At 37.8% G+C, this 27,208-nt stretch overlaps 5 protein-coding genes and 1 non-coding gene across 6 annotated transcripts; 5 read left to right on the top strand and 1 right to left on the bottom strand.

Annotated features, from left to right (window-relative positions):
• The first annotated feature begins 481 nt into the window (after positions 1–481).
• On the top strand, positions 482–10,715 carry LOC127813641 (DNA polymerase kappa). Its single transcript, XM_052354712.1, has 14 exons — positions 482–618; positions 887–1,059; positions 1,811–1,984; positions 2,163–2,286; positions 2,378–2,478; positions 2,611–2,697; positions 3,764–3,858; positions 3,991–4,124; positions 4,970–5,098; positions 7,429–7,520; positions 8,180–8,291; positions 9,381–9,706; positions 9,902–10,242; positions 10,403–10,715. The coding sequence occupies exons 1-14, from the start codon at positions 540–542 to the stop codon at positions 10,527–10,529; spliced, it is 2,094 nt and encodes a 697-aa protein (XP_052210672.1). The 5' UTR covers positions 482–539; the 3' UTR covers positions 10,530–10,715.
• Positions 10,716–11,271: 556 nt separating this feature from the next.
• On the top strand, positions 11,272–13,833 carry LOC127813635 (uncharacterized). The gene is made up of 2 exons (XM_052354701.1): positions 11,272–12,280; positions 12,812–13,833. Exons 1-2 carry the CDS (start codon positions 11,720–11,722, stop codon positions 12,983–12,985), a joined length of 735 nt encoding a protein of 244 aa, XP_052210661.1. The 5' UTR covers positions 11,272–11,719; the 3' UTR covers positions 12,986–13,833.
• Positions 13,834–13,976: 143 nt separating this feature from the next.
• Positions 13,977–18,816, top strand: LOC127813629 (protein decapping 5). The gene is made up of 4 exons (XM_052354688.1): positions 13,977–14,125; positions 15,672–15,939; positions 17,634–17,694; positions 18,003–18,816. The coding sequence occupies exons 1-4, from the start codon at positions 14,055–14,057 to the stop codon at positions 18,605–18,607; spliced, it is 1,005 nt and encodes a 334-aa protein (XP_052210648.1). The 5' UTR covers positions 13,977–14,054; the 3' UTR covers positions 18,608–18,816.
• A 690-nt stretch (positions 18,817–19,506) lies between these two features.
• On the top strand, positions 19,507–19,580 carry TRNAN-GUU (transfer RNA asparagine (anticodon GUU)). Its single transcript has one exon. It is a non-coding gene; the product is annotated as a tRNA-Asn (tRNA).
• A 125-nt stretch (positions 19,581–19,705) lies between these two features.
• LOC127813592 (probable beta-D-xylosidase 5) lies at positions 19,706–22,570 on the bottom strand. Its single transcript, XM_052354637.1, has 5 exons — positions 21,830–22,570; positions 21,570–21,739; positions 21,390–21,487; positions 20,531–21,295; positions 19,706–20,423 (listed from the first exon to the last, which is right to left on the bottom strand). Exons 1-5 carry the CDS (start codon positions 22,511–22,513, stop codon positions 19,813–19,815), a joined length of 2,328 nt encoding a protein of 775 aa, XP_052210597.1. The 5' UTR covers positions 22,514–22,570; the 3' UTR covers positions 19,706–19,812.
• Positions 22,571–23,480: 910 nt separating this feature from the next.
• Positions 23,481–27,110, top strand: LOC127813622 (uncharacterized). Its single transcript, XM_052354676.1, has 4 exons — positions 23,481–24,809; positions 25,641–25,833; positions 25,936–26,027; positions 26,170–27,110. The coding sequence occupies exons 1-4, from the start codon at positions 24,019–24,021 to the stop codon at positions 26,852–26,854; spliced, it is 1,761 nt and encodes a 586-aa protein (XP_052210636.1). The 5' UTR covers positions 23,481–24,018; the 3' UTR covers positions 26,855–27,110.
• The last annotated feature ends 98 nt before the right edge of the window (positions 27,111–27,208 follow it).

Below are 27,208 nucleotides of genomic sequence, written 5' to 3'. Positions count from 1 at the left end.
GGCCACCATTTCACATTTCACCATGGCATGAAGAATGCTTTTAGGGAGAAAGAATATGGCTTAGAATCTCTCTTTAGAGATCCTCCCATGTTCTCTCGAGCCTCTATCACAATGTAATGTAATGCATGTCTCCCATAATTATATGTTATCTTAAATTTATTTACTCTTTATCTCACATGTTTGAAATTATTTTTATTTTATTTTCTTTTCTCGTGCGGGCATTGGGTTATATCTTTGTTTCTTAGCGAGGTATACCCCGGTTGCTTTCTTGTTAAAGCTTGTGTGCTTTTTTCTTATTAATATATTTTCAATTACAGAAAAAAAAAAACCATTTTTTATATTTTAAAATTCGGAATGTAATTTTAAAATTGTAGGCAAAATGGGCTTAAACTTGGGCCATAGCCCATGGACCCTTTTCGTGGCAATAAGAGCCCACCATAAGAACAGCTAAAATCCGTTCTTATTTCCCCATTTTCGCGGTTTCTTTCGTTTTTCTCAGTCTTCCTGAAGAAGCAAAACAGAGTCGCCGAGTCGCAGCCATGGCGAAGGGCGAAAGCTCCGGCGATACTTCTCGCCCATGGCAATCCTATCACACAGCCTACACGAACGCCAAAGCAGGTACTCACTATCACTCTTCACATCTGATATATCCGAATTCCGAACTGAAGTGTATTGCGCCGATAACATACAATTCCAACCGATAAATAGTGAGAGTAATTTGAATTGTATAAAATTTATGGGTTGTTCTGATTCGCTCCACAATCTCACCGTGATCGGACTCTATGTCCGTTTCACGGGCTTATCTAATTGATTTTGGAATTTTATTTGTTTTACGGTGTGTCGGCATGGGATTAGGATATCAACGCATTTTCTCTTGGTGTTGTAGGAATGGAGGGGGTGGACAAAGAAAAAGTGCAAAGGATTGTATACGAAATGAGCAAGGGTTCCAAGTATTTTGAGAATGAGGAGCGCAAGATGGCTTTCATAAAGCAGAAAATCGAAAACATGCGTGCTCATTGTGCGAAGCTCACTGCTTCTGATATATCTCACTATCAGAAGGTATTTTTGGAAGGAAATGTTTAGGGCTTAGGGTCCTCTTCTCATATGATCAAATTATCTTAATTGCATCTTGTGTATGATATATTTTTATCTTGGCATCACTTCAACCCTATTAAAGATAATCTTATTTCAAATTATGTATTTTACTATTTGGAAAATGGAATCACATACTTGATAGAGAATGAGCGAGCTAATTCTGGCAAGCTTATTTAGAATATCAATTCGGTTTGTCAGTGAACCCTAAGGTTTATCTCCTCAGATGGATCAAACGGGTGGAAACAATGAGCTAATACTCGTTTTATAACCAATAGAGGAGCATTTCTAAAGGAAAGAGTATTGTGTATGTACCCCATGGAGAATGTACATCATTCCTCACAGAAATGACATTTGTGATCAAATTCCTTGTCTAAACTCATTGAGGTCCTTAATTCAGCATTTATAGTTTCTGTCCATCATTTAATAAATCAGACAATTGAAATGTTTAAATATCAAATCGTGAACTTGATTGATTTTTACATTATTTCCATTTTATGGTTATGATGATACATTTCCTCAAGGAAAACAATGCTATGCATTGTTGTAAATTAAGGGTAAGAAGGAAACATTTATAGAACACTGCCTTAGGAGTCATGTTGACCTTATTTAATCTCTTTAAAGTTTATATTAATTCTACACAATTTCGTCAGCACACATGTTGATTTTTGAAAAAAGTACTCATGACTCTTCTTTATGGTTTATGAAAAATTTGGAGGTTGCTGATAAAAGAATTTTGGAGCTAGAAGTTACTCGTGACCTGAAGAGGATTTGGCTACATGTAGATATGGATGCCTTTTATGCAGCTGTTGAAACATTAAGCAATCCCTCGCTAAAGGGAAAACCAGTGGCTGTTGGGAGCATGTCTATGATCTCTACTGCTAATTATGAGGTTAAAATTACTAGCTGTAATTTCTACAGGGATAGTGTCTAGATTTCTGTCCATTGCTAGTGCGCTTTTATCTAGCTGTGGATACTTTTTGGCATGAGATTTATTTTGCATTCCCATTTAAAAATCTTAATGACCAGAAACTCATACCTTAAACATAAATGGTTTCCATATTATGTAGGCACGGAAGTTTGGGGTTCGTGCTGCAATGCCTGGTTTCATTGCACGCAAATTGTGTCCACAGCTGATTTTTGTTCCCACAGATTTCGAGAAGTATACTCATTATAGTGATTTAACTAGAAAAGGTAAATATTGTGATCTGAAGGAATCTTCTTTGCAGCCAAGTAATTTAGCTGATTCTAATGAACTTCACTTGGATGCACGCCTTTCAAATAGTTTTCCAGAGATATGATCCCAACTTTGTGGCTGCTAGTTTGGATGAGGCATACCTTAATATAACAAATGTCTGCACAGAAAGGGGTATTGCTGCTGAAGAAGTAAGTTAGAAATAAACAAATATATCACTATAAATTTATGTTTTCGGTGTCAATTTTATGACTTTGTTACAGTGTTTGGTCATTATGCATATGGATGCAGTTCAAATCCCTCTTATTGTTTCCTCTCTTCAGGTTGCTGAAGAGATCAGAAGAAGTGTTTATGAAGAGACTGGCCTGACATGCAGTGCTGGAGTGGCACCAAACCGCTTACTTGCGAAGGTTCCATTACTTTTATAAGTGATTTGTCTAAAATTAAGAAGCACAGGCACTTTTATGGAGGTGTCCTGTGTCAGGTGGCAACACTCCTTAGCTGCTTATAAATGCATGTTAGACACTTCTTCAAACATGTCCTTTGTATCTTTTTATTTTTTTTATTTGTTACATCAAATACTTGGTGGACACTTGTGTCTATATGGGATCTTGCTTTTTCATCTCTTAAACAAATAAAGACCACATTATAAGTTATTAAGAATAAGCTGACCAATTTATAACAAATTGGTCACTGAATTTGTATTTGTTTAACAATGCCACCATCCACACAAACAAAAAGGCACAATTATAGATGAGAAAGACTTTACTATATGATGATTTTTCGCATGAACTATAGTCCTTGATCTTTTATACAAAGACCCATCATGTAGTAAAGCCTTTCTCATCTATGATTATCCTTTTTATTAGTGTGGGGGGTGACATTGTGATACAAATGGTAGTTCAGTGACTAATTTGTTACAGACTAAAGTTTATTCTCCCATTTGAAATTTACACTAAAGATTAGTGTCCACTAGTGATTTTTATCCATTTAATAACTATTTGATGTGTCCCTGTCATGTTCTTTTGAAACTCTCTAGAGAATAACTGCATTAGTGTTTCCATGCTACTGTTATCCATGTTCCAGATCCACATCCATGATTCATAGGTTCAAAATAATCTTATGCTTACAATTGGAAAGTGTTAACAAATTGTATGCACCATGTGTTCCTTTTTTTTTTTCCCCTTTTCCATGTCTTTATAATTCATAAGAAAGAAGAAAAATTGTTCTGATTTTTACTAGTAGATCAAAACAGAAATTATTGAGTGCTTTTCTTGGAAGGTGAAGTCAGTAATAAAGGGCACTTTTTCTTGGCACTATCTAATTTAAAGCATGTAAATAGAAGTGTCTTTCAACTATTATTCACCATTAACAATGTCTAGATTGATTTGAAATGCTTTACAATCCTTTGAGAAAAGTCTGCTTCTTAATATAGTTTTATATCTTTCTTCTTTGCATGTGTTTTTGCTTTATCAGGTTTGCTCAGATATTAATAAGCCAAATGGCCAGTTTGTTTTACCAAATAACAGGATGGCTGTCATGACATTCATATCCTCACTCCCATACGGAAGGTAATTCTCAACCTGCTGATTCATCTTAGCAAGCTGTCATCATTAGTTTGGATTTGTTATTGCTACCAAATTGTTACTTCTGATATTACATGAAAACCTTCAGCATATGCTGTGTGTGAAAACACTTTGAAGCATTTTGTTGCAGATTGGGGGCATTGGTAAGGTCACTGAACATCTTTTAAAGGATGTTTTTGGAATTACAACCTGTGAGGAGATGCTGGAAAAGAGGGGTTTCCTCTGTGCACTATTTTCTCGTTCTTCAGCAGGTTTGTGTTAACCTGGATCTCACCCTTATCTATGATCACTCAATCACTCAAACACACCAAGCGCTCTCTCTCTAATCCGCAACGAATAGAAAACAGAAACCAATCAAGAAACTAGTGAAGAACAGCAAACAAACACACAAGTTTATCCTGGTTCAGTCTCAATAAAAACCTACATCCAGATTGGCTTTGCCCTTGCTTTCTTCACTATCTTGAATACCAATACACGATTGCATGTGCTACATAACCCAACTCTCACCTAGCCCATAAACCTGAAAGCTATATAGAGTTGTAAACAAGAAAGATATACACTCCTTCTCACTGCACATACTCACCCAAGACAGATTGTAAAATCACAACTGAAAGCACACACCAAAGCCTACCTCTTGGTCCCTATTTATAAGCTATAGGGGGCGGGAGAAACCCTCTGACCGACTGCCCAAAATGGCAGTTACAACAATCTCGATCAGACCTAAAAATGACAACAAAACCCTTTCTAGAAGAACAGATCCAGAAATTACAACATTACATTTCCCTCACATTACAAGCCCTAATCTAGTACAAATGTCTCCTAACAGTTTGTTCATTGGTTGATCCTCCTTTTTTGGTAGAAAAATGCTCTCAAGAGTTATTATATCATTGTGGTTGGGTCTCTGCTGGTAATTCATATGTTCATTTGTTCACATTATCTTTCTTTTTCAAATAAGAGAAAATAATTATTTGAAAGCTTGATAAGACTGGGTATGTTTTCCACATTGTCATTTACTGTTCTTCCTTTTTGACATTTAGTAATTTTCTTTTCATTTCAATATTGTCACCGTTTTAGACATCTCACCATTTTATTGCAGATTTTTTCCTCTCTGTGGGTCTGGGACTTGGAGGAACAGAGACCCCTGAAGCTAGGTTAAGAAAAAGTATAAGTAATGAGAGAACATTTTCAGCTACAGACAATGAGGCCTTGCTGCATCAGAAATTAGGTAATTGTTTTGGGGTTTGATTTTCTTTATACGAAGCACTATTTGAGGTCCCACCTAGTGGATTAGGGCTTGTGATGATGAGCATTCTTCATGGAGATGCTAATACGCTATGGCATGAAGCCTTTGCTTGATATTGATCTTATTAGTCTGTCATGCTGAGTAGGTGTTTATTTTCATTACTGCCAATGGTTTTGCATAGTTCTGTTACATTCTTAGACTTCATAGTGGAAATTACTGGGAATCGGATTGACATGAGTAGAAGTCAAAATAATGAAAAGTAATTCCTTTTGTTTTAGCACCCATATGATTTCACTTCTGAATATTAGCCTTCTGCTCTGGTGAGTGGTAATTTATCAAACAACTATAATTTCATTTTAAAAGGAGATTTTTGCCCAATTTACTTCCCACTTTAAGGATTTATTTCCTGGTACCTCATTTTGACCCACTTGAACTTATCAATAACCTATTTGTTTTGCAATTATTTTGATAGAAACATCTTAACTTTTTCTTCATTCCATCCTTTGGATGTAAAGCTCTTTAACTTTTGAAATGCTTCAACTCTGTGCTTGTTTTCTTACTGCCAACTAAAGTATCTATTTTAGTTTTTGATTGACTAGTTGAGGTTCCTGCCCCTGTTGTTAAACATATTTCCTGAATTGTTTTATCATTATGTGAGGACCCTAGGGTTCAAGCCTAGGGATTCTAGTAGATAATCGGGAAAGAAGGAAGAAAGAGAGAGAGAAATGAGGGAATTTAGGGAGAATTATGAGAAGAATCAGAAATGGAGAGGGAAAGCAGAAGTAGGTGAGACAGAAACAGGATCAAGAGAGAGAAGAGCAGAGAGGGAGATCAGAGAATTGAAGATAGAAAAATGAGAATTCTTTACTTCAAAACCATAATGATGCTCGGCCATGTGGTTATAGCTTTATATATAAGCTACCCACAGATTTAAGGGGCAGTTACCACTCCTCCACTATCAATAACTGCTTTTAAATGACTGCATACCCTCCTAAATCAATCCATGACTGAGAGTTACAGCATTAACTAACTCCTTCTGCAGACTAATACAATTTGCAAAAATAAAAATAAAAGACAGCTAGCCTAAGTCGTGACACATTATGTTATTTCAATTGAATTTTATTGATTATTTGAGACAGTGAGTGACTGGATGGGAGATATAGTTAAAAATGATGTGTGCCATGTGATTGTCATCAAATTTTATCTCAGGAAATATTGATAAATTTCTTTCCAATTCCCCACTTGTACTCTGTGTGGGGCCAGACTCTCTGAATTCATACTCCACGCATGCTTGCTTTCTGTGCCTACTAGCTTTGGTCTTCCCTATAATATGTAGGATTTACCTTTTCTGGAAGCTAGCATGTCAGTGCCTGTTTGGATTTGAGGATCCACCTATTAAGTGCAAAAATGCTTGTGCCTTGCTGTGCTGGAATGTGTTGTTCCATCATTGCTCCACTGTGGTGCTTTAATGCACAGAAACAAACTTCAAGCTGAATGTAGTAAACAAATAATCATACAATGTAGTAAGTTCATAATAAACACAAATATTCCATGCCCATTTATCCATGTTTAGACGATTTTCTGTGTCTAACACCATACTTGGAAACAATCCCATCTCTATCTCTAGAATGCAGAGTCCTCCTTGTGATGCCTTCAACTGGGGCCATTCTGTCTCACATACTAGTTCTCTTGTCCAAGTGATGAATTTTATCCAGTTGGTATCTTTTATTAAAGAAGGTATTGGCATTATCTTTAAATTACATCCTGTGTTAATCAAACCTCATATTTCTTCATTAGAACTTCAGAAAAGCTTTTCCAGTTTTAGACCTGTTTCTGAAATTTGGCATTGATATTCTGTTGTGAGAGGGTTAATATTTTAACACAACTTGGTTCTACACAAGTTGTTTTCTTCCCTTACTAGAGCTTCAGAGGTATACTTTTTATATTTTCTTGGAAGTATTCTTTGTGAGGCATGTTTGTATCACTTCTCTAGCCTCATAATCATAGTAGTGATACTTCCTTTTCTCTAGTGCACTTAATCTTTGATACATCCATTATTTTATTCTACATTCATAATGAATTAAAGCAAGCAAACAGACTTTTTAGGATATTTTTGGATCACTCGTCATTTCAGAGGGGCTAAGATAAATGATGTTTCTGAAAATTAGTTTCCTTTCATGTAGTAGGGTACCATGGTTTTTGGTGTCTGATATTGTGGTAAAACATTTTTCTTTCACAAGTTCAAATGCTTGCCCGCAGCATGTATAAACCATTGTTTATTTATTTATTTATTCATTATTTATGTTCTGCAGCGGATCTTGCAGATATGCTTTCTGCTGACATGAAAAGAGAAGGTGTTTGGGGCCGAACATTAACACTAAAACTGAAAACTGCATCGTTTGAGGTACCTTCTGATGCTCTTAATAGGAACCTTTAGCCTTGCTGCTTTGAAGAGTGATTCAATGAACCACTAGAAAATTGCAAGATCTGAAACAATGGATCCTTGTTTTGGAAATGGGTACCTGGTGGGAGCTGAAAGCAGTTCTCCTTTGGAACTGTTGATTCAGTCAGTGATTTTTCTCTGGCTCCATCTGCTCCTCACCTGATGTGCATGTGACTTAGTGTGAGAGTTTTATGTTGGGAACAGTTTGGTTGGAAATTTAGTTTGAAAACTTTTTTAATGAAGAGTTATGATTTTGTGAAGAACTCCCAAGTCAAGTAAGTATCCACATATCACCTTCATGAAGCTGGCATGTGGGGGCCGAGTTGGAGTGACAACATGCCATCTTTGAGAGGCTGACTCATGGCAGTCACCAGAAGGTCCCTGTAGTGTCCAAGGTGTGTCACGTGGCAATCTAGAGTTGTTACCCATACAACATATGTTATGTTTTCTTTCCCTTTTTCCTGGCAAACTTTGTGTTAATAAAATGTCTCCCGTAACAATGTAGAACAATATTACTAACTTTCCATGTCTTTTATCCAAACCTTTCTTCTCATTTTTAGTTGTCATCACTTACCAGATCTTTGTGCTTTTGTGGCTGTTGGCTATTTTTCCATATCCAGGTTCGAACTCGAGCAGTGACTTTGCAGAGGTTCATTTGTTCGAGTGAGGATATCTTGAAACACGCTGCAAAGCTGCTGAAGGCTGAACTTCCCATATCTTTAAGACTAATTGGTAAGAGAATGATACTGTGTTTATTTATGATGAGAATGGTTCAGTACGGTGCTCATCATTATCTTGATTGCTTTTAACATGTGTGCCCTACAGTTCCATAAGCAAATGGATTCATTTCTAACACCCCCCCCCCCCCCCCCCCCCTCCTTCTCTTTCTCTCCAACACACACACACACACACACACAATAAGTACTATACTTGTGGAGAATTGCCTTTCCCGAGGTGGAGTGAACAAACTGTAAACTATATTATGAGCCTGCTAGATCAAGTAATCATTTTAATAATCTGGACTGATGCTTGAGCAGGATAGAACATTCCCATGTCTTATCTGTTTGTTAGAATGGAGTTCAGTCTTGTGAAGTAGCTTTGCTGTTGAAATTTCAGAATGTTTGACTTTCTTTTTGGGAAGTCCACCTTGAGAATTTTCAGGAATATTAGTTCTGTTGCTTTGCCACATAATTGCACTTTTAGGAAATTTCATGGTGTTAGCTTTTTGGTTTTTTGCTAGGGTGATGGAGTGTTTGCCTTCCATTGTTACAAAAGAATTTTTGGTTTCAGTGTCCTTTTTTTTAATTTCAATTTCTTTAGTTGTTGTTCATGTCTGTGTTGGGATATGTTTTCAAATATATTTGTATGGGTATTCTTTTTTATGTTTTTATTGTAAGAGAACAAATTGTTTTTTCAGCAATCTAAATATGGTCATGAGCAAGTAGGTCTGAAGGTTGCTTTAAGTTTGACAATTTATTAATTGCATTTGTCAATTTATTGTTGTTGTTGTTCTTGTTATTTTGACTGTTCAAAACCATCACTGTCATTGGGGTATTGGTCTGTCTGGTTAAAAATTAATGGGATCCTTGAAACTTTTAAGTTCAAACCATTTAATACAGAAGTTTCATATGACAGTTCTACCACCTGAGTTTTATATGCACTTCGAAACTTGTGCCTTTACAGGATATGGGATGTGCAGAATCTGGAGGCATTTGCATTCTGTCCTTCATGACTTGTTTGTGTAGTTTGTGATGATGATATTGGTTTTTGTCACCTCTAACACAAGGGTATGTGATGAAACATTTGCTTATCCTCTGGTAGGATTGCGAATGTCTCAGCTCAATGAGGACAGTGACGGCGCTCCATCTGATCCTACACAAAAAACTCTCTCCAACTTCATCATGTCAAGAGATTCTACTGGAAGAAACATGGATGACCCTGTGTCCTGTGGCTCAGATCATAGTGATGGCCATTTCCTAATTAAACCAGAACTTACTGACAATTATGAAAAATCTCATACCGATTTTAGAGATGCTTTGAATTGCAATGAAGTATCAGATCCTACCAATGGTACCTGCAATTTTCACAACAAAAATGATACAACAGAGGAAACCAGTGGATCACCTGAGAACAAATCTGGGGCCAAGGCATGTTACTTTTTGTTAATCCCAACAATCATCTATAGTTCCTCATCTTTGGCTGACATGGTTGGAAGTCAGACAGTAGTCTTCATCTTCCCTATAAGAAAATGTATCTTGTTTTTGATGCTTAAAAATTCTTGGAAGTTTTCTGCCTTTGGCTTAGCACTTCTACACTCAGTTTTGTGCATGATATTTTATCAGGCTGATACTTTTGAAATAATGCGGGGCCAACAAGTGTCTTATGAAGCTGAATCAGCAAAAGTGATAAATGGAGATACTTTTTCTTTATCTGGACAGCTTGAGGGAGGTGGCCTGGATGGAGTGAATAAGACGGCCAAACTTTTTGATGATGGAGCAGTATCTTCATCAAATCAGAAAGAGCAAGATCTGTGGGTGGATGACTACAAGTGTTCGCTCTGTGGCGTTGAACTGCCTCCAAGTTTTGTTGAGGAAAGGCAAGAACATTCTGATTTTCATTTTGCTGAGAGGCTGCAAAAGGAGGAATCAGATTGCAATCCCAGAAATCTCACTCTTAGTCAGAGGTGCTGTATCATTCCTGCTATATGCATAGTAATCATTTAAATACTTCATTAACTGATTTACGCCGCATAAATGCCCGGCATGCAAGTCACCAAGTTAGTTCATGCTTGCACAGGATTAGGGTAATTGTTACTGTCTTCTGAAAAATTGAATTTTTATCAGGTTTACTCAGAAAGATCGAGTTACAAGCCAAAGCAAGCAAAAGAAGAAACAGAAATTGTCCCCTAGAGGTGGGAACCATCTGCCAATTGATATGTTCTTTGTAAAAAAACGCAGTGAAAACTTATAGTGTTGCATGTGCTTATCTATAATAACAATGCATATCATAGAAACAATTAGTATATTTAACATATCAATTTCATTTACTTTGCCCTGATGTATAGTATTTCAAATGTTGTATCTTAACATTATCCAAATTGTTGGGACGAGACAATATTCAGCCAAAACATAAAAACAAAACCCAAAAAATAGAGCCTCACGGAACAAACAATAAGACTTGCATGAAATATAAATGAAAAATAATACAAGAATCGACACAAATAATTTTAACTGTGATTTACCTAATAACGAGGGTTATGTTCACGTTGAGGTTCAATAAGAAGAGTTCATTGCACTATCGGAAGAGATTATTATAGTCTCAATGTATAAATTTCACTCTCAGATACTCACTGTATATATAAATGACTCTCTAGTAAAAAAATATCTCAAAATCACTTATATATACTGATTAGAGGCGATAAAACCCTAGAGAGAAAAACATAGAGCAAAATCGAAACAAAAAATGGAAAACAAGTCCTAAAAGGTAACACAAATCGAAGATTGTGCTGCTCCTAATCTTGAGGCACTATAGAAGATAAATAATGAAAAATAACGGTGACGATTAATCGTATAAAGACAGTGTCAACGATCGAGATAGCAGCAGACTATATGACAAAGAGATAAAGAAGTCTCGGTGAAATGGCAGGGAGTGGTTGTCATTTTGGGCCTCCAAATCATAGGCCCAAAACGTTGCCCTTTGGGCGGCCAATGATGATTGCCAAAAATCAGCCAACTCCTCTACAAAATGACATCGTTGAAGCTTCACCATGCCTTTTCTTTTATACGTATCGTAGCTGTGTTTCTCATGTTGAACGAGAACTGTGACATAGCTGGGACTCGGAGTAACCTGGGAACTCTTTGTATCAAATAATATCTTGCCTTTTCAATTATAAATCCTGTTTTCCTATTTTTCCTGCTTCATGAACGTGTAAACTTGTTGATCTTAGCTATTAAGTGTTCTGGGATGAAGCATCTGCCTTCTGCCACGTGTCATCGCAAGTATTAGTTTTACTGGTATTCCCCACCCCAACACACACACACACAGCTAGTTAGCTGTTTTTACAAGTTGGGATGTGAAGAGAAATGCTTTGTTCTCCTTGAAACCACCATCTCTTTCCTGTGACTTCTGGGCTTTGCAAACAGTTGCACAGAGAAGAAGCCATGGGCTTAACTCACATCGTCCCAAACCCCAAATTCTATGTTCCGAATCCATGGATAACAAGTAAAACTAGAACCAGAGCCAGAACCAAAATAACATCATTTCCTCGCGCCAACTGCCCAATTTCCGAGATCTCTCCACTCAGCCAATCCTCTCCCAGCAACCCAGCAAAAGCCCAATTGAATTTCCCCCACAAAATCATCACATGTAGCAATATGGATTCCAATATACCAACCATGGCAGAAATCATGGAGGCATCAAAAGCCCAAAACCTTGAGCTTCAGCTCCAAACACTGGGACCCTTCTTCAGAATCACAGCCAAGAGCTTGGATAGCCAGAGAGAGGTTGGGAGAGCCGAGGGGTTGATAAGGGTGTGGCTGGGAGGGAAGAAGATCCTTCACCTGGACAGCATCAGATTGAAGAGGGAGACGATGGGAATGAAGAGGTCAATATTTGGGACAGGGCTGTTCATTGGAGCTGTTGCTATCAGATATGGCTACGACTGTGGTTGCAGGACAGCTGAGCTGCTTGCCATCAACGACACTGATCTTTACCACTCCAAGGTTCTTTCTGTTCCTTTTTACATTTTGATCTGGATTTGATTTCCCGAATTTGTTTAAAACCCAAGCTTGTTCTAACTGATGATCCTCTTCTTTTCCTTCCTTTCTGGAGGGAAGAAAATAAAGAGAGGAAGAAAGAACTAGCAAGTGATAAGGCTTGTTTGGTCATGGTTGCGTTGTTTTTATTTTCTCTGTTTTGTTAATTTTGAGACTTGGGTTTGAAGTCGATGTTTTTATTTTTAATTATTTTTTTAAAGATTGTGATATTTTGAGATTAATTATTAAAAAATGATTTTAAAACAGTTTGTGAAAATACATTTTCTTGAACTTATTTAGTTGTAGAACCAAAAGAGAATATTCGGGCAAATATTTCTTTCTTTTTTTTATGATTGTTAAAATAAAGAACATATTAGATATGTTTGTGTCGTAACATAAACTAATTGGGATTAATATATTTGAGGAAATGCCATTATCCCATAAATAATCTCATTGGGTAGCTTTTATTATTTGATTTTTGTTTGTTATGATGCACAGCTAGTGAGGTTTTACACAAGAATGGGGTTCAAGGCAGTGTACGAAGTGAGCGGGTCGTGGATAGGAGACGTAGCCCACATGTTGGTCTGGGGTGGCGTCGGCACCCGAATGGATGCCGATATCTCATACCTCCTACACAGATGGTGCGCCAGATTCAAGTCTAAGTCTCCTTGATTTCTTTACCTTTTTTTTATTTTTTTATTTCTATTTTCCCCCCCAGTGGAATGGAAATTATTGGAGTGGACCCTAAAATATTATATATATATATATATAACTGCAGGTCTCAATTTCATTTTATAAAATAATTATGTTATGTAATTCTTTCAAAATTCATAAATTAACGAAAGTGAGAGGGGAAGATTCATGATTATATAATTTTGATAGTATTTGTGTATTTTCTTTTCCCAAGTTCCATTCTGGTCTTACCCTTTAATTAAACTAATTCTTAACTAATTACAAAACAGTACGAATAAGATCCAAATTAATAAGCACATTATCTATTGAATTAAGATAAAATTATTAAAATAAAAAAAGGTGGTTATGGGGTTTTAGGCTATAATATAAAATAATTTTATGACTAATTTAATTGCATACTATGGAATATGGTATAAACTGTTCATGTGTAAATTATTATAATAGTAATGACAATAAGATATTACAATAAATTTGTAGTCATAATATATAAAAGGGTAATAGCAATTATTATTCTAAATTATTTATATAAAAAAATTAAAAGTTAAATCATTTATGATAAGATTAAAGTCTCTTATTAAAAATAAAATAAATATGATTACAATAATTTGATTATGTAAAAAAAAATAATAAAACTTTCATAAAAGGGTGATGGAATTAAACTAAGTCTTTAAATGTAGAGTAAATTCTTAAATATTTATTTAATCGCAATTTTGTTAATTAATAAACTATTTTAAAATATAATATATTTATTATAAACTAATAAAATTATTTAATATTAAAAATAATAAATATATATTTATTTCACCTAACCATCACACATTAATAAATGATACAAGTCACGTTCAAATACATACATACCTTGAAGGGATTGCACAAAAAATAAATTAAAGATACTAAAAAAAATTAAAAAATAATTTGTCTGATAATTTAATAACTTTGTCTCATAATAATATTATTCAATGCTGATATATATATATATATATATATGGTGGTGGTGATGAATATTATCGTAAAGACGCAACCCTAGTCTAGCAGTGAGTCCTGAAAGATGTCTCGGCGAGAGGATGGCCGAGAATCCGAGTCCAAGCGCCACCGTTCCAGGTTTGATCGAGAACCCAGGTAACCTCTCTCTCTCTCTCTCTCTCTCTCTCTCTCTCTCTCTCTCTCTCGTGCTGTACATAGCATTTCTGGGTTTTTCATCCACCAGAAAATTGATAAAATCGAAAATAATTAGTCAATATGTGCATATCCATGTCTTCTGATCGGTATAAATGCGTATTCCTTTTCTAACTTCAAATGGGTATTTCCAATGGATCTAGTTTTGGCGCTATTAGTTATTTCATAAAACAGGAGTCGTCGAATTTGAAATGTGTGAATGGATGAACATGGAGGGTACACGCTCAGGGAGGACCGACCTTTTCTTTTGAGGAGTCTTTAATTGGTTTTCAAAACCAGATACAGCTTAGGGTTTGTATAGAAGACAATTATATCCGTGATTACGAATGTAAGACGTGTCTGAATTGGAAGAGCTTTTAGTTCTTCACTGGAGGACTGCCTAATCAAGTAACGTGAATAATTTCTTTTGTCCGGACAATTGGTTGCTTCTTTGGAGTAGCAAGTTAAGATGTGCTTTTAGGAAAACAAGTTTAGATTTGTTTTTTCTATTTGCTAGGCCACAAGTTTTAGAAGAACAAGTTTTGATTTGCTTTTATGGGTCAATTTTAAGCCCCAGTCTAGTTGGGTTTTGTCTATCTATCTTGTTTTTGCAGGGTGTTATAATCAATTTAGTTGTCTTTTCTAAGGATGATGTCGTTATATGACCATGGAAGTTATTATATAATTTGTGACACTGCTTCATGTACTTGCACAGTGTTGTTCTCTTTTGAATTTTCTTTATATATACAAGTTATTGTAGAATACTCTTGGTAAAGAATCCATAATTTTTAGAGCAAAGGAACTGACAACTATGTTTGCATTTTGACTTGTAGTGACTTTTTAAAGTTTTCCACACTCTGATGGTTGATCCATTACTTAGCTTTGAGCTTTAATTCTATTTCTATGGGAGTTTTTAACAAAATTAAAACACCCTATGAAAAAAAAAATCTAATTATTACTTCTACTAAACTATTTTTCAAAAATAAAACCCCTTGCCACATGCACGCCACTCCAAGCATCATTAGAGCCTTAAAAAGGCCCAGGGAACAGTTTCAGAAGGGAACTGCTGGCTTTCCTGAACGGCTGGCTTAGTCAATGGTTATGGAACTGCTGGGCAGGGGTTCCATTTTTTGGGAACTGCAGTTATGATTCCTTTTTTAAAAATGTAAAACCACAGTTGTGGTTCCCATTTTAAACTGGGAACCACAACTGTGTATATGGAACTGGTGGTTTGGTTTTTCCATATCTGCTCCCTCTTTTTGCTTGACATGGAGTGTGTGATATAGCGGGAGAGTTTTAGTATGGGAAGTAATTTAAAGGAATTTTTAGTTTAGATTTTCTTTTTCTTTTTCTTTTTCTTTTTTGGTTGAGAGTTCTGGTTTTGTAAAAATCTCATGTCTATGGCTTTATACTTTTTATCAGGATATAATGTTAGAAGTTCAGTATCATGTGCAGTTTGGGATGGATCCCTATAATAACTTTTCTAGTATTTGCCTATAAATGTTACTAGTCCCAAGAGATCAAGAAGGGATGGAAAACCAGCCACTGAGAGGCCCCCTAGCAATCTTAGTTTTGATGTTCGTGACCAATCAGATCGGGAGCAGAAGCACCGACGGCGACTGCAAGATGCTTTGCCTCTTGAGGGGCCAGAAGCTGATTCTAAGCTAGAAGCTGGGGCTGGGAGAAAAGAATTTGACAAGAAAACCAATGCACTGCGTGATGGAACCAAAAGTTCTTCCAATCCTACTGAAGTCCCCAGATCTCGATCATATTTCCAGGTGCTTTGAAATTTATGAATATCTTATGAAAGGTCATTTAGTTTCCATTGTGATTTTGCAAAGAGAAATTTTATGAATATTTTTCAAGTTGACTGTTCTGGCCTGCTTATGTATTTTGAACTGATCTGAGGCATTACTTTTTTCTTCCCTACGCGTCAAGATTCCCAGGGAGTTTTCCTGCATAAAAGTACTGGAAGATCTTGTAAATTAGCAGTTGTATTCTGCACAGATGATTGTTGAAGGTATACTTGATGTCATAGGTTGTGATGTTATGTAGCATACTCAGCATGAATCCTTTGACAACAAATTTCCATAGATTATAGGTATGGATAATTTCATTGGTTTGTGTTTGTCTCCTTTTATGGTATGGATGGGAGGTATCATGGTTGAACTTTGAGAGGCAACTGCAAGGATCCAGATCATGTTTGGTCAGATGGGTGGGTAGAAGTTGTTTCTGTGGCTGTGCTATAGATTTGACTTGTGGGGTGGTGTTGTGGATATCTGAGAACTTCAGGGTCATCAATTCAATAATCATGGTGGACACATTTTCCCCAGATAATCTCGACGTGTTGCACTTACTCTTATAATTAGTCCAAGCTTTAATAGTTGAGAAAAAAATTAAGTATCATGTTAGTGGATAATTGCAATCATTTAGCCATGTTCTTATTTTCTTCCTGGTTTTGATTTCTTTGGTTTTTGCTATTTTCAGAATTAGCAGAATTGAAAATTTGAGAACACTCTTGTTTCATATAGCTTTCATTTTTGTGTGATAATGATTTTGAAAATTAGTGAGAATATCTCTTGTTATTTGTTAAAACTGGGCAGGGTTGTGATTAGCTTTTTGAAATTGGTTTGCAAAGTGTGTTTTCTTGACTTTATCTGGTTTGGAAAAAAAATTTGAAACCATAATCAAACATGTCCTTAGAAACTTGACAATTCTTTCATTGACATTTTTCTTTGCTGCCTCATGTTCTGAGGACAGCTGAAGTGAGGTTCACTGCTCTGTGTAGTTGTGCCTACTTTTTGATGTAAACTTCCTTGACAATCGTACTTGGATTGTTATACAATAAATTCAGGAAAGGAAAGTTATATGGTTATATTTATCAGAAGCATATGCATTACTTAATCAATCTTTGCTCAACTAAATTAACTACAAAACAATTATGTAGCTTCTGCGAATACTGAGTAAGAAAGCTAGCGTGTGGGGGCAATAAACAACTCCCTGGAGCTCGGATTTGTAAATACTCTGCATCAAGAGCTGAGGCCTAAAATAGGAGCAAGAAAACAAAAAATGTTGTCTATTATTTTTTATGAGTTATTGTATGAGATAGTTTTGAGGATATAAACCTAAGCCTTTTTTTAATCTTCTTTACAAGTAGACAAAGTAACTAGTGACATTTATTGGACAAAGTGGTCAGGTAGGACGATTATGGTAATCATCTTTAATTGCATACTGTGGTCCTGATATTTGTTTGATCCTATTTCAGGTTAACTTAGGAACAGCTTTGCTGCATCTCAATGATAGTAATTTTTGAACTATCTAGCGGTTCTGTTGAGTTGATTACTTGATTCTTATTCAGTGTTTACAAACCTTTTTTGGTGGGCTGATGTTGCGGGGTACTTTTCCAGCCTGGTGTCTTCCGGTGCCTCCATGTAAATAACAATCTTAGTCTTGCCTGTGCATGTCTTAACAGCACGATGAACGTGGTAATGCCGGGCAAGCTGGTCGAACTGCCGGTCGGGGAGCTGCTACTGGTTAGTATCTAACATCTGATTGTTAGAATTCTTTGTTTTCTTGGAAAAAATATCTTTCTTGATTCACTTTTGGTTCAAACTGCTTGTAACATTCTTATGGTAGTTTTCCACATGAAACCCATGTAATTCAGGATATCTGTCTGGGTGTATATTCTGTGAGAGAGAGAGAGAGGACATATGCACGTATTAGGCATTTGGACATAATGATGCATATTCTATAGACGACAGAACCGAGTCCGTCCTTTACAAACATGTAGAGGAACTGTTTTTTATGTCAATGGCCTGACTTGCTTTCTTTACATGTGAAGAGCGTGGGTGGTGGAGGGAAACAAAGGATCAGCATGGGGAAAGGGCAAAGGAGAAGACAGCAACTCGTGATGTGGCGCCAAAAATTGAGAAATCCCAAGGCCGAGGCGATGAGAATCGTGTTTGGCGTCATGATGGGTTCTACGAAATAGAAGCAGATCGACAACCACCTGTAAGGAAAAGACCTTCCTTTAGGGAGAAAAAGGTTACTGACTCTGAAAATGTTGACAAAACTGGAGCTGATCCTGTGAAGCCAAGCCGTCCAGACCGCCCTTTCTTAGGAAGTGAAAGAAGGGAGGATAGAGGATCCCACTACCCTCGCTATTCAGATGGACCGGAAAAACCGTCTGTAGGGGACAGGGAGGTAAAGAGGGGAGATGTTTGGAGGGGTAGCTTTCAGTCGAGGGATAGATATGGTGGCGGCAACAATTACAGAGGAAGAGATCGATTCAGTGGGAGGGGAGGGGGAGGGGGAGGGTACCGCCCAAGTACTGTCCGTGTTGTCGAGAAATGGAAGCACGATCTGTTTGAGGAGGCTAATCGAAGTCCAAGCCCAAAGAATGAAGAAGATCAGATTGTCAAGGTTGAAGCACTCTTGGCCTCTTAGCTCTGGCAGTTTCTTGAAGAGCAGCATCATTTTGTATGTCCATCGGTTTACATTGCGTGTTTGTTTAGGATTCCAGTCAAAACGTTTCCCCCTTTCCCAAAACCGCAAAATGAATGTTGTTCTGAAGAAATACTGCACATATGTGCAAATTGTTTTAACATAATCATGTTTTATGCGGCCAGATTGGAACTATTTACGTTGTACTTTTAGGGATGGCAATCTTGAGATGCTTCTGGATTCGATAGTTTTATTGGGTAGCTTTTTCCTTTGCTGTTTCCAGCCGCCCTTGGTATGTCTAGCTTCTTGCTTGCATCTGATTTAGGTTAACTAAGAAAGATTGTTTTGTTTGCTATTTTGCCCATTCATTCAACCTTCCCATATTGTATCCTGTGATCAGCAAGGTTCGAACTAGAAATTTTTTAACATGGATTGAAATATACACAAACCTTTTTTAAGTACATTTTTTTAAACTAATATGAGATTGAGAAAATATCCAAACCTCGTGCCAAGAATTGGAACAACCCAAGTATTCATGAAGAGCAGGAGAATAGAGGAAATTGTCGGAGATGTTCATAATCAACTATCCTTCATCACAAATGGTTTTGTTATTCTCGTTAAGGGTGTTGCGAAAGATGGTGATAGCTTTGGAATGAAAAGCCAGGCAGATGAAATTGACATTGTTGCGTTTGGGATATATGATGGTTGCTTGTTCCAACATCATTGGAGGCCAGCCTTGTTAGAAAATGACGTGTTGTTTTTGCTTGTAGATCAATTAATTTTGTCAAACACTCAAGAGGCTGTTTACATTGGGTGTTTATGCGTGGAGGCCAAATCATATTGTTGAGTATTGTATTAACTTTCCATTGAATATTTTTATTTATCCACCATAAGGCGTCCAAGCTGGAGTAGCTCAGTTGGCTAGAGCGTGTGGCTGTTAACCACAAGGCCGAAGGTTCAAGCCCTTCCTCTAGCGCGGTTCTCTATATATTGTTTTTCCTTCAATGATAATCTTTTTTTCCTTCTTTCCTGGCAAGATTGTGGTTTCCTCTGTTTCTGGCTAAGAAAAAGGCATCCAAGATCAAGAAGGAAAAAAACCGATTAGCTCATTTTGGCAATTCCTTTTTTTCCCATTTATTCTTCTATTAGTAGCTGTCCAATATGTCAGCAAGTGAGTGTCATTTGCTGCTCTACACTCGACTGAAGCACTAATATACATTCTTCATCTTCATCTCTGTCAGCTTAATGCTGAAATGTTGCTTCACTTGGCGCTCACTGGCAGAGCCAACCAAAAGGGTATGCTGCCCAGTGACCAGCTTCCTCTGCCCTTCTCCATCCGCCACACTCAGGTCCTTGCACACATCTATCTTTACACTCACTGACTCTGTCTTCCCCTTCTTCACCTCCACCCTCTCAAATCCCACCAGCTGCTGGTTCGGCACCCCAGCCACCCCCGATGAACTAGCTGACTTCCAGTACACCAGCACAACGTGCGTGCCATCCACTGGACCGTCATTCTTTACTCCAACCACCACTTGGAACTGCAGGTTCTTGCAATTTATGGCTGAAACGTTGATTTCTTGGCCGCGAAGAGCATTAGGCAGCAACTGTACGAGTACAGTGGAAGGTGCGGATGTTATGAATGCAGAAAAGCGGGAGTAGCTTAGGCCGTGGCCAAATTCATATATAGATTTCCCCGTGTAGAATCTGTAGGTTCTTCCCGGGAAGTTTCGAGTGGCATTGGCTCTCATGTTCATGTCAGTCATTGGCACCTTATCTGCATACTCCTGTGGGTACCAAGTGAATGGGGACCTTCCACCTGGAGCACAATGGTTTAGCTCTTATCAGTATTTGATAATGGCCTGTCTGTGGTTATTAACAATTTCAGTGCAATAGAAAGAGGTGAGGTGATCAAAAGAGAAGAACCTGGATTATAGTCCCCGAATAGGACTTGTGCAATGGCATCTCCTCCAGCTTGACCAGGATAGCCTACCCACAAAATAGCCCCAATCTTGGCGTTATTTTTTGCAAAGGAGATATCGATTGGGCTGGCTGACATAATGACAAGAATCACAGATCCATTTGTCACGTTGGCAACTTTGCTTACAAGCTTCTCTTGAAATCCTGGCAAAGTCAAGTTCACTCTATCGACCCCTTCTCTCTCGATGGACTGATCAAGCCCCACCACCAGCACCACTGCATCAGCCCCAGCTGCAGCTTTGGTTGCTGCCTCGATTTGGCTCTCATCACTGCAGCCAACATTTGCACATCCTGGCTCATATGTCACAGTCGGAACATACTTCTGCATCCCTTGCAAAGGGCTAGTGTAGCGACAAGGCACACCAGCATAGTTACTTATCATGGCTTCAGTGGCATTAGCATTAGGTCCTATGATGGCTACATTCTTGATGGTGTCTTTGTACAAGGGCAGAGCTCCCCTGTTGTCCAGCAAGACTATTCCCTGTTTAGCAGCCTCCAAAGCCAACATTTGATGATCATCAGTGCATACATCAGTGGGACCAAGTTCCCCAAATGGGAGCTTGGTGGGGTCACCATCGAAGAATCCAAGCCTCATCAGGACTATGTAATTGTAGATCAAGGCCTGGTCCACAACAGACTCTTCCACTTTGTTCAGTTTCACTGCATTCTGTGTGTACTTTCCGAGGTAATCTCCACAATTCATGTTCAAACCTGCACGATCATGTATGAATGTAATGCAAGAATGACAAATTTACTACTCATTCTCAGAAAATGATCTTTAGCTCTAAATGTGCAGATTTTCTACCTGCTTTCAGTGCTAGGGCTACTGCATCTTCAGGCGTGGCTGTGTAATGTATCGCATTGTAGTAAACCTCGATAGAGTCACAGTCAGAAACAATGTATCTGCACCAAATATTCTGAATTTTCAGCATATCCACGAAGAACTTTAGTGGATAAACGTGAATAGTATCAGAGAGGAACAAACCCGTCTAGATTCCATTTATCTCTAATAATCCCCTTGAGAAGGTTTGGATCAGCACAAGTTGGGATACCATTTACCCTGTTATATGAGCACATTACACTGCTAACATGTCCCTCCTCAACACAGCTCTTGAACGGGGGCTGATACGTGTCTTCCAGGTCCTGCAAACTTACCTGCAGCAACCCAAACAAATGTGCATAATCTCATTTATCCCTCATGCTAGTTAGGAGTTTCTGATTTTGGAATTGTCTATTATAGGATACCTTTGCATCAAAGTGAAATCGATCGATGCCTTTCCAGTTATCGACATCATATGCAGTGTAGTGCTTGCAGCAACTGGAAACCTTGAGCTTGTCACTGCTGAAGTTCCCCTCTTGACCGAGCTCCTGCAGCCCTCGAACATAATTCACAGCATATTTTGACACCACCAGAGGGTCCTCTCCGGGGGTTTCCTGTCCCCGTCCCCATCTGGGATCACGAAAAACATTGACGTTCGGACTCCAAAATGTCAAACCGGCCAACCCCACATTATGCATAGCTCTAGCCTCTGTGGACACAACCTGCCCCATCTTATACCACAGAGATGCATTAAAACTTGCACCCGAGAGAATGACTGCTGGAAAACTAGTTGCACCAGGCACAGTGGCATTGAAACGTACACCAGGGCCAGTGTTTGACACTCCATGAAGGGCTTCAGACCACCACTCATAGGCAGGCACACTGAGCCTAGAAATGCCCGTGGCTTTGTTCACCAACTGCTGCACCTTCTCTTCAAGGGTGAGGCGCGACACTAGGTCCTTGGCTCGGGCTGCATATGATAATGTAGTGTCACAGAACTGATACGTGCTCGTGTTAGGGACACTCTTATCGCAGGCATACTGGTGAGTGACACGCGGGATTGTGAAGAACAACGAGAAGAAGAGAGGTAAAAGAAAATGTTTTTTCATGACTTCCTTTCCCTCTCTATCTATTGCTCTCCTCTTTACCCCTCAGTTGGATGAAACATCGGAAGCACAAGTACTGGTTTTATACTCTAGGAAAGAAGCAAAAAGTTCCTTGCAAATTTTGTTTGCCTTGCGCACTAAAACAGGATGTTGGTTTCTTGTTCTGGGAGGCCTCGTATGAAATCAATTGACGCTGCTTAAATAAACCAAAACTAAAGCTTCTTTAGCTCTTAATGTATATGCAATAATTTAATATTGGCTTGAGACTCTGACAATTAATTGATCTTTGTGATATTGAGAGAGATTGAGCTTTCAAGCAATGGAAGTATTGGCGTAGTACAAAGATACAGTGATGAGGTTAAGGCTGCAAAGCAACAGCCCCATCTCAAGCAAGCTATGAGAGATGGAAAGGAGCTTTGCCAGAGGTGCCTTGGAAGAAATTGCAAGATGGAACAGCCAAAGGCAAGGAAGAAAGAGGAATTATATTTGGAAATTTTAATCTCAATAGAATTTTCATTAAAATGATTTTTTTTATAAATATATTTTAATGGGTATTTTCTTTTTAATATATAAATATTAATAAATTACATAATTGGATGTAAAAATTCTATATGAAATCTGTTGTTCCTATGTTATTACTATTGTATTTTTATTTTTGACTTTTGGGCGACTAAAATCTAGAATATTACAATTATTTTTATCATTTTTCTTAATAATACTATTACAAAGACAACTAATAAATAATTTTTTTAATAATTATCGAACACTTCTTTGTAACTTCACGTTTTAAGTCAAAATTTTCAACTATTTTTTATATTGAGAAACAATTTAACCTTTTCTTCTAAACAAGTTCTTTAAAACTTTTAAATTATTTTGCTGCTTTTTATTTTTTTCCCAAATGAAGGGAGAAAAAAAAATAAAAAGAAAGTTAAGTCTACACCAACGGTTTTAACTTCCTTCTCCCCTCCCCTGGCGATTTCCCCGCTTCAAACTTCAAAGCCCTAACTCTGAATAGAGAGAATGTGCGCTACACTAGGATCAAACTGATTCCAGCCCAACCATTCTCATCAATGAACCTTCCAAAACTCCTCCTTAATTTCAATCAATCAATCTGGCTCTTAATTCATTCCCTACTACAAACCCTAGGTTTCACTCTTTTTTTCGAATGCATATTCTTTCTTGGAATTTCAAGATCCAAACCATCTTCTTTGCAAAATCCATTTCATATTTTCACCTATTTGATCGATTTTTTTTTTTTTTTTCTGGGTTTCACTTGCATGTCTCGGGTATTTGAGCCACTTCGTGTAGAGGAAGAACAAATTTTTAGTTCGATCTTATTTCTTCTAGGCTTTCAAGATCCCAACCATCGGTTTCTCCAAAACCCATTTTATATTTTCGGAGTATTATGCGATTTCTTTTCTGGGTTCCGTTTGAATGTTTCAGATACTAAAGCCATCTTTTGACTACAATAATTCATATATCTTGTTTCGTGTATATTTTTGAGTGAAATGGCCTCTCTGAAGTCTGGGGGACTTGCAAAACTTCTTCAAGACATGAATGCAGATAAAAAGATATCATCAAAAGATGTCAAGAAACCTGTGTTGTTGCAAATAAGAAGCATAATTCCGATGCTGGAAGAAGGGGATTTTTGGCCTAATAAGGGCTTTTACTTGAAGGTAGCGGATTTGTCACATGCAATGTATGTCTTGTTCCCTCGTGAGCAAGATGAGATGATTTTGAGCAACAGATTGCAACTTGGGCAATTCATTCATGTGCAGAAGTTGGAGGCCGCATTCCCGGTTCCTTCCCTCAAAGGTGTCACACCTGTCCCGGGTAGGCATCGCTGTCAGGGAGCTCCAGAAGACATCGTGCCAGCGACAAATTTGGTGAAGTTCCTTGAAGCATCTAACTTGGAGCCAATAAAGGACAAGGGAATTATTTCAGAGAAGAAGACATCAACTGTTGGGTTATCTGGTTCTGAGCCTTTGACGGACAAAAGTATTGATGTTGGGAAGGGGAGGAGCCAAGGTAGGTTGCGTTCTCTGAGTGCTTCAAGAGTTCATTCTCTTGAGCAAAGAGGCGGCTTGAATTGCATCACTAAAAGATGTGATGATAAGAATAGAACTTCAGATCATTTTGACAATGATACAGATTCTGACATTCCTAAGCCTACAAGGAGGATATCAAAGAGAAGAAGCTGGACTGAGATGGAACTTTTAGATGTTAAGGAAATTTTCAACTCTTCCATGGCCAAGCACGAGACAGTACCACGGGCATGCAGTCGCAGTGCTCATGTGATGTGAGTGCGTTCACTTTTGTTTCTCCAAACATTTGTATGGAAAAATCTCTGGTTCTAAAACTGCCGAATTTGGAAATATTTTAGGAAAGGTTTCCTACTTAACCAGACTTCAGAAATGTGTGGTAAGGAACCTGAGTTGGTATGTTTTATGAATGTGGCCGAACACGAAGATGAATAATCATGGAATTTTAGGGAAATTTGACATGATCTTTAATTACCCAATTTAGCTTGTGTAATATCAGTCAGAAGCATAAAACTGCAAATTAAGTGTGCCATGAGGTTTAGTAGGCTAGAAATTTTAGTCATAGTTCATAGATAAGAAAATAATGTAGTAGGGATGGTTACTACTGTTAGTTCTAGAACCCTGGAATAGAAAGAAGGAGCACATTTTTCTATTTTTCCGAACTAAATACATCTATATTCCTTTCATTGATACTTGATATATATATATACAAAAGACATAATCCCATGATTTAAGGAGGGGCCATACCCATTACAACTTACCTTTTAACAACTTTTACAAAAAACTTTCCATAAAACAAGGACATTCATTCCTTTTTACTAACCCTCCACATCAAAATATCATTACAAAATATTCTGAACTAACTTAGGAGTTAGGAGTATCTAGAAAAATCTGACTTCAACAACTACAACTGTGGCATTTAGTATTCTTCCGTCATCTGTACTAATGCAGCTGGTTCATTAGTTGTTAGCTATTGAGCATAAAGCATAGTGTTTTTGTGGATGGTAGAATGCAGTCTTAATTCTTTCTCTATAGACAGGTTTCTCCCGTTTGTTGCCTGACAGTTCTGATGACAATTCAACTTCCAGAACAAGGAGAAGAGTTGTTGATTCATCTACAAAATCAGTTAAAAGTTCAAACAGAACCACAACCTATGCTTCAAAGAAGCATGAGGAGGCCTCTTATGCAAAAGCAATGTGCAGTGCAGTCAATGGCAAGGAAGGGGCAGAAAGTAGAATTTCATGGGACTCTCTCCCCTTGAGCCTGGCAAATCTTGGCAAGGTACAGACTTGTTTAAACTTCTCTTCGTAGTTCTTAACCGTGCTTGCAGCAACCTCGCTCCCATATTTGTCTTGAGAATTCAAAAGCTTGTGGGCGCTGCAGGATATGGTAAGACAAAAAGATGTTGCCGTGCTGGCTGCTGTCGAGGCTTTGCAGGAGGCTTGTGCTGCTGAGAAATTGATCAAATGCCTAAGGTGAACAAATATCTGGTTTAATCTGCATGGTTTGTGATCCATTTATCAGTTACTGCCGAGAAATTTGTCAGATGTTTTGACTTTAACTAGTTCATTATCTCGCAGTGATATGCAATTTCTCTTGTTTTTGTTTTTTCTCCAGGACATATTCAGATTTCCTATCAGTTAAAGGGGATGATCCACAACCATTCGTTGAAAAGTTTTTCGATCTCCAGGACAACTTGGCTCAGGCCAGACTAATGGTGCAGTCACTAACCAACATTAGTCCAACCGATATGAAGAACACAGGTTCAATAAAGGAAGTGCTGAATTTGGCAGTTGAAAGGAAAAACAATGCAACTTCATGGATCAGATCTGCCGTGGCATTTGATCTTTCTCCGTGTCCATCCTCTCCCACGCTCACAGCCACCACAGCTGCTGGTAACGCAGCAACCAGGTCGAGCACAACCAATCGAGTTTCCAAGCCAAAAGTCGCGTGTATAGTTCGGAAGCAGAGGAATGACAGTACCAACAAGGAAAGCCAAGTGGAGTGGACAAGGGGAAGTACTTTTCATGGAGCTGCCAAGTTAGCCAGAGCCTTGCAGGACGAAAGCCGAAGGTCATTCATTGGCTACATAGAGAAATTTCTAGATGGGGCTGAGAGCAAAAGCTTTTCAACAAATTCAGGAAGCTGGATAGCTGGGATGATGTGCCAGATGGAGAGAGTGAATGACTGGTTGAATCCTGTCACTACAGAGGCCAACTTTGAAAGCAGTGGATGCAAAGGAAGCCCCGCAATGGAGGATTCTGAAACAGTTTTGAGGAAAGGTGAGGAACAAAATATATGAGGTCCTATTGAAGCATGTTGAGAGGACAGCCATGGCATTGGAGAAGATGAATTTTGCCAATCAAGCTTAATTGAAGAGATTACTATAAACTTTAGGGCCTCTCTATAACTTTGCAATATATAAATAACAGAGTGTACTTGTACTTCTTTCTGTGACCTCTTTCTTTGTGTATTGTGACTTGTGATTGTTGCTGGACAAATTATACAATACTTATAATGTGTGTTTGATTATATATTCATTATGTATTTAATATAATTCTTTCAAGGATAACAATGTGAACAAAGTTTTTCTTTTCCTATTCCTTATCAAATCAAAATAAAATACAAAATTACTCTTTGTATAAATTGTTAGATC

The sequence above is a fragment of the Diospyros lotus genome, chromosome 1, assembly GCF_014633365.1.
Source record: "Diospyros lotus cultivar Yz01 chromosome 1, ASM1463336v1, whole genome shotgun sequence".
In the NCBI taxonomy this organism is placed as follows: Eukaryota; Viridiplantae; Streptophyta; class Magnoliopsida; order Ericales; family Ebenaceae; genus Diospyros; species Diospyros lotus.
Note: the sequence above shows the minus strand (reverse complement) of the source record. Positions and strands in the feature narration are given on the sequence as shown.